The 15,242-nt window shown below is 40.5% G+C and overlaps 1 protein-coding gene across 1 annotated transcript in view; it reads left to right on the plus strand.

Annotated features, from left to right (window-relative positions):
* The window catches only part of LOC124284104 (thioredoxin domain-containing protein 11-like), a 70,564-nt gene that overhangs the window by 50,965 nt on the left and 4,357 nt on the right, over window positions 1–15,242 (plus strand). The window contains exon 14 of the mRNA XM_046720162.1: window positions 2,543–2,623. Coding sequence (XP_046576118.1) covers window positions 2,543–2,623 — 81 coding nt within the window. The remainder of the gene's footprint in view (window positions 1–2,542; window positions 2,624–15,242) is intronic.

The following is a 15,242-nucleotide window of genomic DNA, read 5'->3' on the forward strand; positions in this document are numbered from 1 at the left end:
GTAGGTGAATATCGAGTTAAAAGGGTAATTTTGCTTGTTGGGTCCATGAAATTATATCGAGATATCCGAAATATTGAGACAACCGTATCGAGTTAAAAGATCTTGAATAATGATAAATTATGAAGGATTTTGCTGGGACCGAGATGTTATATCGAGACAACCGAGATATCGAGTTATCAGAGTTCGACACAACGGTGCTCGACTGTATATATCATTGCTGAGTGTGATTTTACAGACAAGTTTTTGTTGTTGCAGCTATCTAAATTTTGTCAGGTGTGTTATCTTTCTTGCACTTCCTAGATCCAGGCAATTGTGCCTTACCTCTGTCAAATGAGAATGAAATGTAAGTTTGTTCTTAAGCTTGAGTCCCCCTGCCATGATATTGCTGGAATATTGCTATAAGCGGATTAAAATCATACTTGCTCACTCTTAAGCTTGAGGTCAGATTATAATTTTTCATAGCCTTATATTTGTGATGTAGCTTTTGCCCAAGTATAAGTTCTGTGGATGTACAGCTTAATAATCGTGTTGCAGAAAATCTCAACACTCAGCATGTTTACAGTGAACACATATTGGCTTGACAAGCTCATCAATACACATCATTTGTAGATAATTTCCAAGTCAGATAAGTGTTAATGGCTATGTGGTCATGTCAGGATATTGTCAGGATTGGGACGATTCTCTGGAGGAATAGTAGACAACAGTTTACAATGTGTGACAAGAGAGGCTAAACAGAGGACATTGGCATCTGTGTTTGGGCTTCATAATTATGTATGTCATGTGGGAGCCTGCTGCACTGTGCAGACCTTGTACTTTCCAGATAGTTGTGTCCGTTATGAGGGTGCATAATTTACCTGGTCTAATGTGCAGATCGGGGGGTTCCCTGGTCTAATGTGCAGATCAGGGGGTTCCAGAGTGTCGTGTCTGTTTAGAGGGCGCACAAGTGACCTGGTATAACGTGCAGATCGGGGGGTTCCAGACTGTCGTGTCCGTTATGTGGGTGCATAATTTACCTGGTCTAATGTGCAGATCGGGGTTCCAGAGTGTCGTGTCTGTTTAGAGGACGCACAAGTGACCTGGTATAACGTGCAGATCGGGGGGTTCCAGACTGTCGTGTCTGTTATGAGGGTGCATAATTTACCTGGTCTAATGTGCAGATCGGGGGGTTCCAGAGTGTCGTGTCTGTTTAGAGGCGCACAAGTGACCTGGTATAACGTGCAGATCGGGGGGTTCCAGACTGTCGTGTCTGTTATGAGGGTGCATAATTTACCTGGTCTAACGTGCATATCGGGGGGTTCCAGAGTGTCGTGTCTGTTTAGAGGACGCACAAGTGACCTGGTATAACGTGCAGATCGGGGGGTTCCAGACTGTCGTGTCCGTTATGAGGGTGCATAATTTACCTGGTCTAACGTGCAGATCGAGGGGTCCAGAGTATAACATTGCAGATGTTCCAGACTGTCACGGTCTGTTATGAGGGTGCATAATTTACCTGGTCTAACGATGCATATCGGGGGTTCCAGAGTGAGTCTGTTTAGAGGACGTGTGACCTGGTATGCAGAGGGTGCATAATTTACCTGGTCTAACGTGCATATCGGGGGGTTTCAGACAGTTGTATCTGTTATGAGGGTGCACAAGTGACCCTGTCTAAGTGTCTGAGGCACCATAGCTCTCTGTGCAGATCTGCGGGTTCCAGACTGTCATGTCTGTTATGAGGACACACAAGTGACCTGGTAGAACATGCAGATCGGGGGGTTCCAGAGTGTCGTGTCTGGTATGAGGACGCACAAGTGACCTGGTCTAATGTGTCTGAGGCACCATAGTTCACTGTGCAGATCTCGTAATTTCCAGACTGTCGTGTCTGTTATGAAGACGCACAAGTGACCCACTCTAACGTGTCTGAGGCAACACAGCTCACTGTGCAGATCTGGAGGTTCCGGGCAGTTTTGTTTGTTATGAGGCTACATAGTTCACTATGTAGAGATTTTGCAGTCATGAAAGGGCAAACAGGTAACCCAATCTAACATGTCTAAAGGCTTCCAGATAGTTGTAAAGGTTTGGAATATTGTTTGAGTGTTATTCAGTATATCCTGCCGTCATATCAGCAGACATTTCGTTGACCTCTGTAGGTTAATCTGGCATCACATAGTGTATATTAGCACTGACTTTAGATGTATGTAATGCACAGAGCCTAAACATATTGTTGTCTGCAGCTCATGTGGAAATATGGTGACAAATACACTTAAATACTTTTAGATGTGGTATATGATCAACATCGTGGTTAGATACTAAAGCTTTTCAGACTTGTCCCCCAGGGGAATATGATTGGATGAAACCCATGCAGAGAGCTCATGGTACAGTGCAACAGAGAGGGTATATCATATCGTATTCCCTGATGTGTAAGCCGTATCCTGTCATTGGTGCACCAGAGAACATTTCTCTCAGTTTTTCACTCACATCATTCTTAATGTCAGCCCTCTGGAGCTAAGGTCAAGTTCATGAATTGGTATTGACTGACACTGATTTTGTGCCTTGTCTGTTTCAGGTTGAATGGTGACACCAATGATCTTCCATGGGAGTTTACAGTAGAGTCTTTTCCCTCCCTCATCTTCTTTCCAGCCAACAGGTAAGAGCTGCATCAGTAGTAGGGTGTGGATGTGGGAGGGAGTGAGTGGAGCCTGAGAGAGAGAGACTATTGGGAGAGATGATCAAGAGTGTGAGATAGTGGATCAGGAGAGTGAGAGACTGGATCAGGAGGGTGAGAGACTGGATCAGGAGGGTGAGAGACTGGATCAGGAGGGTGAGAGACTGGATCAGGAGGGTGAGAGACTGGATCAGGAGGGTGAGAGACTGGATCAGGAGGGTGAGAGACTGGATCAGGAGGGTGAGAGACTGGATCAGGAGAGACTGGATCAGGAGGGTGAGAGACTGGATCAGGAGGTGAGAGAGACTGGATCAGGAGAGGTGAGAGACTGGATCAGGAGGGTGAGAGACTGGATCAGAGAGTGAGAGACTGAGACTGGATCAGGAGAGTGAGAGACTGGAACAGGAGAGGGTGTGAGAGAGACTGGATCAGGAGAGGGTGAGAGACTGGATCAGGAGGGGTGAGACTGGATCAGGAGAAAGAGTTTGAGAGGACTGAGGACTGGATCAGGATAGTGAGAGACTGGATCAGGATCAGTGAGAGTGAGAGACTGGATCAGGAGGGTGAGAGACTGGATCAGGAGGGTGAGAGACTGGATCAGGAGGGTGAGAGACTGGATCAGGAGAGTGAGAGACTGGATCAGGAGAGTGAGAGACTGGATCAGGAGGGTGAGAGACTGGATCAGGAGGGTGAGAGACTGGATCAGGAGGGTGAGAGACTGGATCAGGAGGGTGAGAGACTGGATCAGGAGAGTGAGAGACTGGATCAGGAGGGTGAGAGACTGGATCAGGAGAGTGAGATAGTGGAGCCTGAGAGTGAATGAGTGGATAGGGAACAATAAAGAAGTTGACATCCATAAAATTCTCTTCCTTACACTTCTAAATGCATTCGGGGCGGTGGGGTAGCCTAGTGGTTAAAGCATTGGCTCGTCACGCCGAAGACCCGGGTTCGAATCCCCACATGGGTACAATGTGTGAAGCCCATTTCTGGTGCTCCCCGCCGTGATGTTGCTGGAATATTGCTAAAAGCGGCGTAGTCAGTCAGTCAGTCAGTCTAAATGCATTCAAAGATATGACTTTTCCACTCTCCTTTTCCACTCACTCACTCTCCTGATACACTATGTCACTCTCCCGATCCCCTATTTCACTCTCTTGTTGACCATGTTGTTTCATTTCACTGCTGAGATACTTATGTTGCAGGAACACTTCTCCTGCTAGCATAAAGTCTCACTTATCATACTTTATTTATAGGGCATTCTACAAAATAGCACTTGCCCCAGTGATTATGATTATTTATTAATCATAATCAGATAACATGGTTTTAGTTAGAAAAATCGCCTGTATTTGTTGATTCTGAAAGTTGGATCAATGCGTTTTCCAATACTTCACCATATTTGGACAAGATGCATGGAAGTATACGTGTTAAAGGTCACTGGTTGTGAGGCTCAGGACTTCCAGGGACATTCCATGTGATTTGTGTGATGATCATATTGTTTTTTTCTGAAAATGTAGACTGTGTTGTTTGTAACAACTTCTTGTAGCTGAATTAAAACAAAAAGATCATCTATTGTAATCAGTGTTCTCAATGACACTCAGTCCTCGAGGTTTGAGCTCAGAGTATCTGTGTATTGTTTGTATTTTCTAAGAATTGACTTGAATAACTGATTGCATTTGTTGAGGTGTAAATGTGAAATTGTTTGCATACTATATCTGTGGATTACATTGATATATTTTGAACATCAACAATGACAACTTTTCAGATTGCTTATTTAACAATAAACTTGCAAAAACAGAAGACAGCATAATGCAATCTCTGACATTGGTCAGTATAAGAGTGCAACACAAGTTGTGCTCACGCTATTGTCATCCAGTAGATAAACAGTTATCTGTTACAGGTGTTTTGGGGGGTTAGATAAAAGATAAACCTTAAAACATTTGTTTGGTTAGGCAGTCAAATTCCCTTAAATCTCGGGTTCGATCCCCGACCGTGTCATACCAAAAGACGTTAAACTATGGTACTTGTTGGTCCCTGCCTGGCGCTCGGCATTAATGGGTACAAGGACTGGTCGGCTCGGAGTCAGTATAATGTGTCTGAGTGGGGTATTCATGCTTCACTGCGGCATGGTATCTCAGTGGGCTAGCACTATAAAACCAGCTTCAGTCTGGGCTAGTACAAGCAGCCGCGCATATACATACAGATGCATGCACGTCGTCATATGAGAGAAATATTCTCAATTACGACGTTAAACCCAATTTCACCTCACCTCACCTCCCTTAAATCTCTTCAGCTAAGGACCACATGAATCCATGCTTAATTCAGCCCTATGAAGATTCGGAGTAGAATTCATCTTTAGTGACCCAAATTCCAGTGAGGCGATTAACGGGACCAGATGGCCAGGCTCCTTGACTTAATAGTCATAATATCAATCACAGGATAGCCTGGTCCATACTCAATTATTTACAGGTCATCATCATTCAGCTGAATATCGCTGAGTGCAGCATTAAACATCAACTTGACAAACAAAATCCTACCTATTTTCAAACCTTGTGCATAATGGATGAAAGATATTCAGTTCTGGATTCCAGAAGGTGGGAGGGTATGAGGGCATTGTCCCCTCTCTTTCTGTCATTGTCAAATCAGTGAGTGAGTGAGTGAGTGAGTGAGTATGGTTTTACAAAGACTTTTAAAAACGGGAGTCAAGGTGACTCACAATATTTATTTTTGGGAGTCATTTTCAATATTTGGGAGTCATTAAAATTTTAATATTTCTTTGTGTTAATCATTCTCAGTATGTAATTGTGTATGTCACACAACCAAATGAAACTACAGCATTGTTCAATTCAAACAGCCAGGATTGCTGTCTCCTCTGAGTTCTCTGGAATAATCTGACAGCTCTGTAAAAGTCAGACTATCATCGAACAATATCATATTTTGCTTATCAAATCGATGTTATTGAACTGAATTGTGAGGGCCACCCATAAAACTTGCGTCAAGTTTGACTCATATGAAAATAGTTCGAGAGTCGTTTACAAAATTGTTCGTCAAATGCGCAGGAATCAAGCGTCATGTAAAACCCTGGAGTGAGTATGGTTTTATGCCACTTTTAATAATATTCCAGCAACATCACGCCAGGGGACACCAGAAATGGCTTTATACATTGTACCCATGTGGGGTATCGAACCCGGGTCTTCAGTGTGATGAGCGAACGCTTTAACTACAAGGCTACCCCACTGCCCAAATCATTTAGTGATGTTAGTTCAAAAATGGTAACATGACTATCAAACTGCAAATCATTTCATCAATTATGTGCATTTATCAAGAATGTTTTATGCTTTTGGCGAGGATGGAAGGATAATAATGCAAACATATTCTTCTTTTCATTTGATTTTTGTCTTGAAGACGCTTTTCAAGATGGCTTTTTATATCTTTCTTGTACTGTTTTACATTTTCAGGATTTGATTGAACATTTCAAATGCAAGTCTTATCTATTTTTAAGATTGTCACTCCCCAAGGCGTGTAGTCAGTTGGTGGGGTCAGTGGCATCGAGGTGTCTGTGTATGTTCTCATCTGTCATTTAGTATATGCAGCGCAGAAAGAAAAAAGAGAATTTATCTTTTAGAAAATGGCTGGGAGATTAATCCTGGAGCCACAAGTACGCTTGAGGAAAGATAAAAGGAGCTTTTTGCTGGGCAAGCTGGCAAGTTCATCAAATTAATGAACTATTACAATGGTCTCTGGAGAATTGAGTTCCACCTTTATGACATTCTTAAGCTGACCTGTGGTTTGAAAGAAAAATGGAAATGGTCATAAATTTGTAGTTTCTTTTTATCATAAGTATTTGATAGTAGCGACTTCTGTTCTGGATACTGGTCAAAGCATCTTTCTTAGGCCACACCAACTTTTAGTTTGTTTCAAATATTTTTTGTAAAATGGAAAAATGTTTTACAGATTGATTTCAAAATAATTTCCTGGGAAAGATTCTCTAAATGTAAATATTTTTTAAAACCACAAAGAATTTTTTATATGTTTTCATATCATGAGTGACCAGTTTGGAGTGTTTAGGAATAATAGGGGTCACAGATGGCCAATTCTGTGTGAAACGCTTGCACATGGTCATTGTATGATTTATAGATTTGGCCTGATTATGTTACTAGATTTGTCAGCATATACCTGTCTTCATGGGACAGTGGGGTAGTCGAGTGGTTAAGGTGTTCGCTCGTCACACCAAAGACCCTTGTTCGATTCCCCAAATAAGCACAATGTATGAAGCCCATTCCTGATGTCCCCGGCCATGGTATTGCTGGAATATTGCTAAAAGCGACGTAAAACTCACTCACTCACTCATTATAGGTTTAACCATAATGGTAAACATCTCAACATGCTTTCTCCCTTCCTCCCTCCTTCACTCACTCTCAGCAAAGTCTTTATTTATGTAAACACACAATGGTAACAGAGATGCCAACATCTACGATTTTATCGTAGTCGCTACGAATTTTAGCCCCAAACTACGCCAATACGATTGCACTAGAAATTCTATGAAATTTGAAGAAAATTCATTAAAATTTGGTTATGGACAAAAAGATATATTTTCGTTGATTAAATACATTTTCGTCAAAAAGAGACCAGAAGAAGAAATATAATGCTGATAATTTGAAATCTGCTGTTGGATGTGTGGGAAATTAATATTAAAGCTTCACTCTTGATTAGTGTCATATTATCTATCTCATGATTATCATCATTTTAAGTATTTAGTTGACTACTAATTTTATGGTCGAACTACTAATTTTGATCCTTGAAACTATTTGCAACAGTTTGGGGTTGGCATCTCTGTGGTAGAAATCAAATTCGAGACAAAAGCAAACATCACCTCAGGCAGTATCACGATATCATGAAATGTGATTGAAGGGTTCTCTTCAGGATGTACCAGCACACATTACTACAAGATTCACAGACCCATTCTCTCCCAGTGTGTAACTACTGTGATGGTGCCTGTTGTCATCTTGATCAATACCATAGAGCATACATGGTTCCAATTTAGAATTGGCAATATGTTGCTCCTTGTCCCTTCCTTTGTAAGCATTTAGATTGTGAAGCCGATAGCATTTGCTTTCTGACAGATGAGCTGATGTTGAGAAGCAGCATCCACACTGACTTTACCTTTTGATCTCTGATGGCGCTGATGCTGTGATGACCGGTACAGTGTACTAGAATCTTGGTCAAAGGTTATCTCACTCAGATAACACTGTCTCCCAGTTCCTGCTTTCCCCTGACACAGTTCTGTCTTCTATCACCACAGTGTTTGTAGGTTGTAATAAACACAAATGTGGTTATAATAAAGGAGTATTGATCTGTGTAAGAATCTGATATGCAATAAATCACCACCTCTCCTTTAACACTACAATGTTGATATTGCTCGTATCGTCTTTGACTGTTGACTCTGATTGGACTTCCAACCGTCTGATTACAACTGTTATCCCTTTAGAGTGGCTTAGCTGCAAGATTGTCAACATTAAGCAAACATTGCTTCATTGCAATGATGGGCGGCGCTAATCTCCTGGAATCTATGAGAATCCACTTAATCTCAGCTTAAACGAGCGCAGTTGTCCTCTTTATTTGCTTCTGATTAGACAGAGTATTGTGCTGGACAAGCTGCAATTACAGCTCTTAATTACTCTTGGTGTTTGCTGGGAGGATGGAGGTCTTTATGGGTAAGCGAGGGGAAGAAATGTGCCATGGGTTATCTCCCATCAATCGCCAGTACTGTCCTGGAACGTGACTAAATCTCTGCTCAACATCAAAGTAGAAGTAAATGACCTTAGTGTGAGCTCCTTGCAATAAATGACAGTACCGTTTTATGTTCCTGATAAGAAACTCACCCAAATTTCAAGCTTGGGTGTTTTACATCCTGTTTGAAGTTGATGTGTTTTTGTCATGTTTTTGAATGAGTCATTCAGTGAGGGACTGCGATGGGAATTGTCTGCCGACCTAAGGGAGCATGTTGAGTTGTTAACGAAAAGATCACAGTCCCATAGCGTTTCTGTGTGCACGACAATTGTATAATTGAGTGTTGCATGTTTTCCAGTGTGTTTAGTGTAAAGGGTCTCTTCTTCTTAGAAATGCTTGTGATCTTTCTGTTTTCTCATTTCCATTTCTGAATCTATTGTTAACACTGGTTGAAACAAAGACTTTGTTTCATGACTGCGATTACATTCATGTCAGTATAATTCTACCCCATTTTTAGAATCAGTTCCCCTCAACATATGGTCAATAATGGATTTGGTGATCAATGACTTGGTTGATTGAATCTCCATGTACTCTGATGGCATGGATCTTTGCTCAGAAGAACATTTGATTATTTACGTCATTACGCCAGAATAAGCATATAGCAAAAACTGTTAAAATATATTAAATCATGCAAAACAGTGCCATATTCCATCATGTTTTTTTTTGTTGGTTTTGTTGTTTAATGCCGCACTCAGCAATATTCCAGCTATATGGCGGCGGTCTGTAAATAATCAAGTCTGGACCAGACAATACAGTGATCAACAGCATGACCATCGATCTGCACAATTGGGATACAATGACATGTGTCAACCAAGTCAGCGAGCCTGACCACCCGATCCCGTTAGTCGCCTCTTATGACCATGTTCTTTCCCTCATGAAGGGGCAGTTAGGTAGCATGGTGGTTAAAGCGTTCGCTTGTCACACCGAAGACCTGGGTTTGGGTTTAATTTCCCACATGGGTACAATATGTTTCGGTGCCCTATTTCGGGTGTCCCCCACTGTGATGTTGCTGGAATATTGCTAAAAGTGGTGGAAAACAAAGGAACATAAACCTGCTGGAGTGAGAACAACATATCACTCTAAACACTTTGACCACTTCAGACTCATCTTCCTGAATTTGTGTGTGCATCTGCATGTGTGTGCTTATGTACATGCATGTTCCGGATGGTGGTGTGGTTGGTGACCAGAGTGATGTATGGACAGAGAGCCAGGAAGACACATTGAGTTAAGCCCCTTGATAGAACGACATGACTTTAATGGCTCGGATCCATCTGTCGTGTATGAACATATCCATCTTCGTGAGTGGTTTCAAGGATACCATGCAACTTCAATCAACTTCGAAACCTCAGGCCCAGACACAGCTTAGACCCCTACACGCTTTTCAACTGATTTGTGACGGCTTACTTGAGACCTCTGAACTGTCACACAGGAAGAAAGGATACTTTAGTTTTAGTGTCTTTTGTCTCTGAGTCATTGTCTCCAGTCCTTACATCATCAACAAGCTGGACAGAAATAACTAAAACTGCTTTTTCAATCTTAAAAAAGTAAAGAGGTATTTTATTAAGAGTCACTTGAATCTGCTGAAGCATCGTTAACTATAATACAACTGTCGGGTTGTTATTCTGTCTGTGAGTGATTATTTGGGGTTGGATGGGCGACCTTCATTGATATATCTGAATGAAGAATAATTTTGTTGTAACTGAAGAAAGTGTCTCTCAATGCAGGCTTCTTTCATCACATATTGATAATGAGCTCCTACCATGGAGAAGATTATAGAGTGCCTCAATGCAAATGAGTTGCGGCAAAGACTGTATTATATCCAGAATGAAAGATGTGAGCAATTTTTCCTTAAAATATTCAAAGCTTTCTCAATGTTGCCTAAAAGAAGATTAATATGTGAGTAATTTCAGATAATGTTACACAGCTTTGGATTTTGAGCATTTTGCAGTAAAAATTTCTTATCACTTTATTTGTGTTTTAGAAACGGTGATTTTTTTATGGAAACTGATGGAGCCTGATAAGTGAGATGTATACCAGAGTGAGTGAGAGTGTGTGAGCTTGAGTGAGTGAGTGAATCTCCGAATGTTTCTCTCTTTGTTATTTAATGCTACACTCAGCAATTTCCAGCTGTGTTTGGGCGTTCTGTAAATGATCTACTCTGCACCAGACAATCCAGTGATTGCCATCATGAGCATCGATCTGTGCAATTGGAATGAGATGATATGTCAACCAAGTCAGCTTTCTAGTTAATGTAATGGAGCCAGGGGTATGTTTAAGTCATTATATGTATTTGAACCAACAGGAAGTAATATTGATCAATCTGAAGTGCATAGCATTTTTTTATGTAAGTACTTATTTGAAAAGAGCTCTTTGTTTCAAAATGGGCATTTTTTCTCAAAACCGAAATGATGTCATTGAATAGCTTAGGGACAAAATTCTGAAAATTCAGGGTACATTTGAAAAGGTTTCAATTGGACTGCTTCTGTTTGCGTGCACTGCAAACATTATTCCATCTGCTCATGCTATCAACCTACAGTTGGTTGTTCCTAAGCTGACTTGGGCGGTCGGGTAGCCTAGTAGTTAAGCGTTTGCTCATCACGCTGAATACTCGGGTTCGATTCCCCACATGAGTATAATGTGTGAAGCCCAAATCTGGTCTCCCCCGCCATGATATAGCTGTAATATTGCTAAAAGCGGAGTAAAACTAAACTCACTCACTCACTCATAGGCTGACATGAAGTAGCTTGAATATTGCTGAACAGTGCATAAAAAGACATCTACTTGTCACATCAAATGGATTACCTTGACAGAAAAACACATGGACATTTTGTCTTTTGCCTTTCTGCCAGAAGGGCTATCCAACCTACAGGGCACATGCCATCTGGTCCATCCTTCAAGTTGGTGACCTTTGTCTTTCTGCAAGTGGATTTGCAGACATAACACAACAGTTATAACATGAGGAGACATATTTCGGTCTATGGCTACCCTTGAGGCTGTGTAAATCAGATTGCAGTTGCGTGCCGAGGACGATAACCAGCTTCACAGCGTCATTATTGTGTTCTGTAACAATTTTCCCTCTTTGATGCATTGCATGCTTTGTGGAAAGGCAAGCGCGTTAAACTGCTCGGTTTTATAGAAATCCTGAAATGTTGCATGTAATTATTTGACCTCAAGTGTAAAGGTAACACATCCTACGTTAATCTACAAAACTGTGTAACTTGAAATACATGGCGAATTCAATAATCACAAATTAATATTGTTGGAGAAAAGACGTGGATACATATGAGGACATTGATGCTTTGTGTAAAGATAATGATTCAATTGAGGCGTCTTTTTGTCAGATCCTACACTGGTGCAATCCCCTTCCTGCAAATTTTGCTGCTGTCCATTTGATTCAAACCACGAGAGTTGCATGTGTTTTCACAAGGATTGCATCAAAAGCTGAACACATTGGCACGTTATTGAATAATTGGAACTGTAGTAAGAAATTACACTGTTTGAGTTGTGATGTGAAATAAGCTATTGTTTTCAAGCAGCTCACAGGTGTCGGAATGCTCATCTTTCGTGTCATGTTCTGTGTCAATGTAATACAGTAAACTTGTGTTATAACGAACTCGAAGGGTCCATGAATTTTTTTTCCATTATAACCATAGTTCATTGTACACATTTTGACAGAAATATACATAGAGTGACTGGGACAAAACATTCAGTTTGTTTTATTCATCAGTTTGTTGATAATAAACAAAATTTCATTTAATGCAAAAAATGCAAATGAAGAACTCTAGATTTTTTTCAGGTGTGCCTAGTGGTTAAAACATTTGCTTGTCTCCCTGAAGGCCCGGGTTCGATTCCCCAAATGGGTACAAAGTGTGAAGCCCATTTCTGGTGTCCCCCGCTGTGATATTGCTGGAATATTGCTGAAGTGGCGTAAAGCTCAGTTCACTCACTCACTCAATAAAAATGGAGTTATTTCTATCAAAATGATATATTTTCAGAGACTAAGCATGAGTCTGTTGCATTATGTAATACTGTCTGAATAAAACCACCAAGGTCATGTCGACATAGCCCAACGTTTTAATCAACATCTATCAACCCAAATCCTCAGGATTAATTACAAAGTAAATTGCTAATAACCAACCCCTAAACATTCTACACACACCAAGCAGTAACTGGTGAATCTGTGAACACCGCTCTGCTTTTCCCAGACCTAACATACTTAGTTAAACAATTAGCTGACACTGATGCAAAACCAACGTCAGTCTCCCACCTATTCAGTAGGTAATGGCTCTCCTAACTGGGATAGATTTTCAAATCACGACCACATTTACCACCAGTTGTCGTCCATTTGAGTTCACTGATGCTGAAAACTGGCTGGTGTGGCTCCATTGACTCAATGCAATATCCTAGCAGACTGACTAGAGCGGGCCTGGTTGTGAATAAACCCCACCAAAATAAGGGACACGTACTGTGCTGAAACCTTTTCTTTAATGTGTAATGGCTGTAATTTCAGAGTGGATGTACTTGTGTCTCCGATCTTATCACCACTCTTCTCATAATAATAAAAAGAAAAACAGAATTTAATTTGACATCAAAGGTTGATGATATGCACAAAATGTTCAAATTCTATCAATGTCCTGACATGGAAATAATTATCATTCAATGTCTAATGGCTGATGTGGTTTTGGTGAAAGTCTAAGAAGTTTGGAGATGATGGATGTGTAAGCGTGAAGAATCTCCCCGAGAATCACACCGACTGCTACGGTATATTCCATGGCCAGCTCATCTGATACTGTTCTGTTGGCTGCATCATCTGTTTCGAGGCTTATTTCCCCAGGGATCATCAAAAGTCAGTTAACCGATCAGTCCGCAACAGAACCTCCCCTCCAGGACTGCTAAAGCCAGCTCCTCCTCTAAACAAAGCCAACATGGGGCACAAACTGCTTTCTAACAACAATAAATATTTTCTTTGACACCGAAAACCTAATCATCCTGTAGCAGGAGAAAAATGGAAAAATTATTTCATGCTCTTAGATCAATCTGTTATGTGATATCTGCTCCCATTTGGGCTGTTATTCAGCAGTTGTTGTTTTTTGACTGTTGATTAAATTATATGGGATTTGGATGGAGAAGAGGACAGAAAACATTTGCATTTGTGAGCTTTTTGAATTCACATTGTGTTACATGGAAAGATAATTTCAGATCTATATGCTGTAGAGAAATTCCAGTGGTGACACAATTAGCAGTGTTGAAGATTCTTCATATGGTAATATGCTAACGATTTGTGCCAAAAGTCAGCATCCTCATCAGTTTAGTGATTGCATTGTGAGAAAAAGTGGAGGCGAATTGACAGGATTAATGGGAAGATTGACAGCAATTTTTCATTTTGTCTTTCATCTTTTTAGACTGTCTATCTATAATGTCTGTAACCGGCAAAAGGAATATTGACAATGTTAAATGATTATTTCTGCTTGTACAAGGCAGTATTAAACTGTTTGAGAGGCATTCTAGAAGTTGTAAGCAATAGGAATCCCAAGTCTTAATGGATGTTCATAAAGACTTGTCCCAAGGCAGTATTGTTTCAATATTAGACGATTCTTTCAGAATGTTTTATTGAGAAGGTGTCACTGATTTTGTCATGGAGAATATATACAGTATGTCTATGATAGTAAGTTTGGATGATAGTGGGTACCTCAAGAGTAGTGTGATGAGATGCTCGTGTTCAGTGCCTTCCATTTCTGGATTGTTCATTGTACACAGATAGCCCAGTTGTCTGAGGCAAAGCTGTGTACAGTCCGTTTGAGACAAAGTGATACTGATGAATTGCAATCCAACACAAAAACAAATAGACATGATTAAGAATCAAACCAACGTCAGTGCAATAAAAACAACAGACCAACTCTAGAAAAACATTATATATACATTTTTTGACACAAAAATAAAAAGTTGTTTCAGAAAGAAAACAATAGCACTTCCTTGACTTTTATTTGATGTGATGGTTTTCAAGTTTGTTACCAGATTGGTGGCATAAATGTCTTATACAATAATTAAGATGCAAATGCATTTTATTTCTAGTGTTGGTCTGTTGTTTTTATTGCACTCTGCGTTGGTTTGATTCTTTAATGTCTATTTGTTTTGTGTTAGATTGCAATTGATCGGTATCATTTTGTCTCAAACGGACTGTAGTACCTTAGAAATATTTCCACACTGGACACCAGAAATGGGCTTCACACCTTGTCGAATCGAACCCAGCATGATGAGCTTTAACCACTAGGCTACTCCACCGCCCGGCACTGAGAAGATTCGGTTCTTTAGCTACCCATGCTCGTCATCAGAGGCGACAAATAGGAGTGGCTCACTGACTTGGTTGATTATCCTTGCTGTCAGGGCATGATGACATGCTTTCATCAAGTCACGGAATCTGACCACCCAATCCATTTAGTTGCCAAAGCAGGTTCAGGCTGAGGGAGGCCATTTGTAGCCAGGAAATCTAGCCTTCATGGCACAGATACAAAATGCTAAGTTCTTGTGACATTTCCTTGTTGACTTCAACTTCAGCTATCTGGAATAAAGTTTTCTCTGTAGCAAATCATGTGACAAGTGAAAGTATAAACTAATTTTCTAACTATGGTTGTAATTATATTTTATGGAAATCTGAAACATCTTCATTGCTTCTTTGTGAAAAAATGGTGTTTTTTTGAAGAACTTAGAGTATTATTGTAACAGTAAATACAGTAAAGGAGTGAATACCTAAGAGAAGTATTCAAGCTTGGCACATTTCATTAGGTTTTACTTGTATTTGAGGACAGAAAAGACATAA

The sequence above is a fragment of the Haliotis rubra genome, unplaced genomic scaffold (assembly GCF_003918875.1).
Source record: "Haliotis rubra isolate DU_JTF1 unplaced genomic scaffold, ASM391887v1 Scf33, whole genome shotgun sequence".
NCBI lineage: Eukaryota > Metazoa > Mollusca > Gastropoda > Lepetellida > Haliotidae > Haliotis > Haliotis rubra.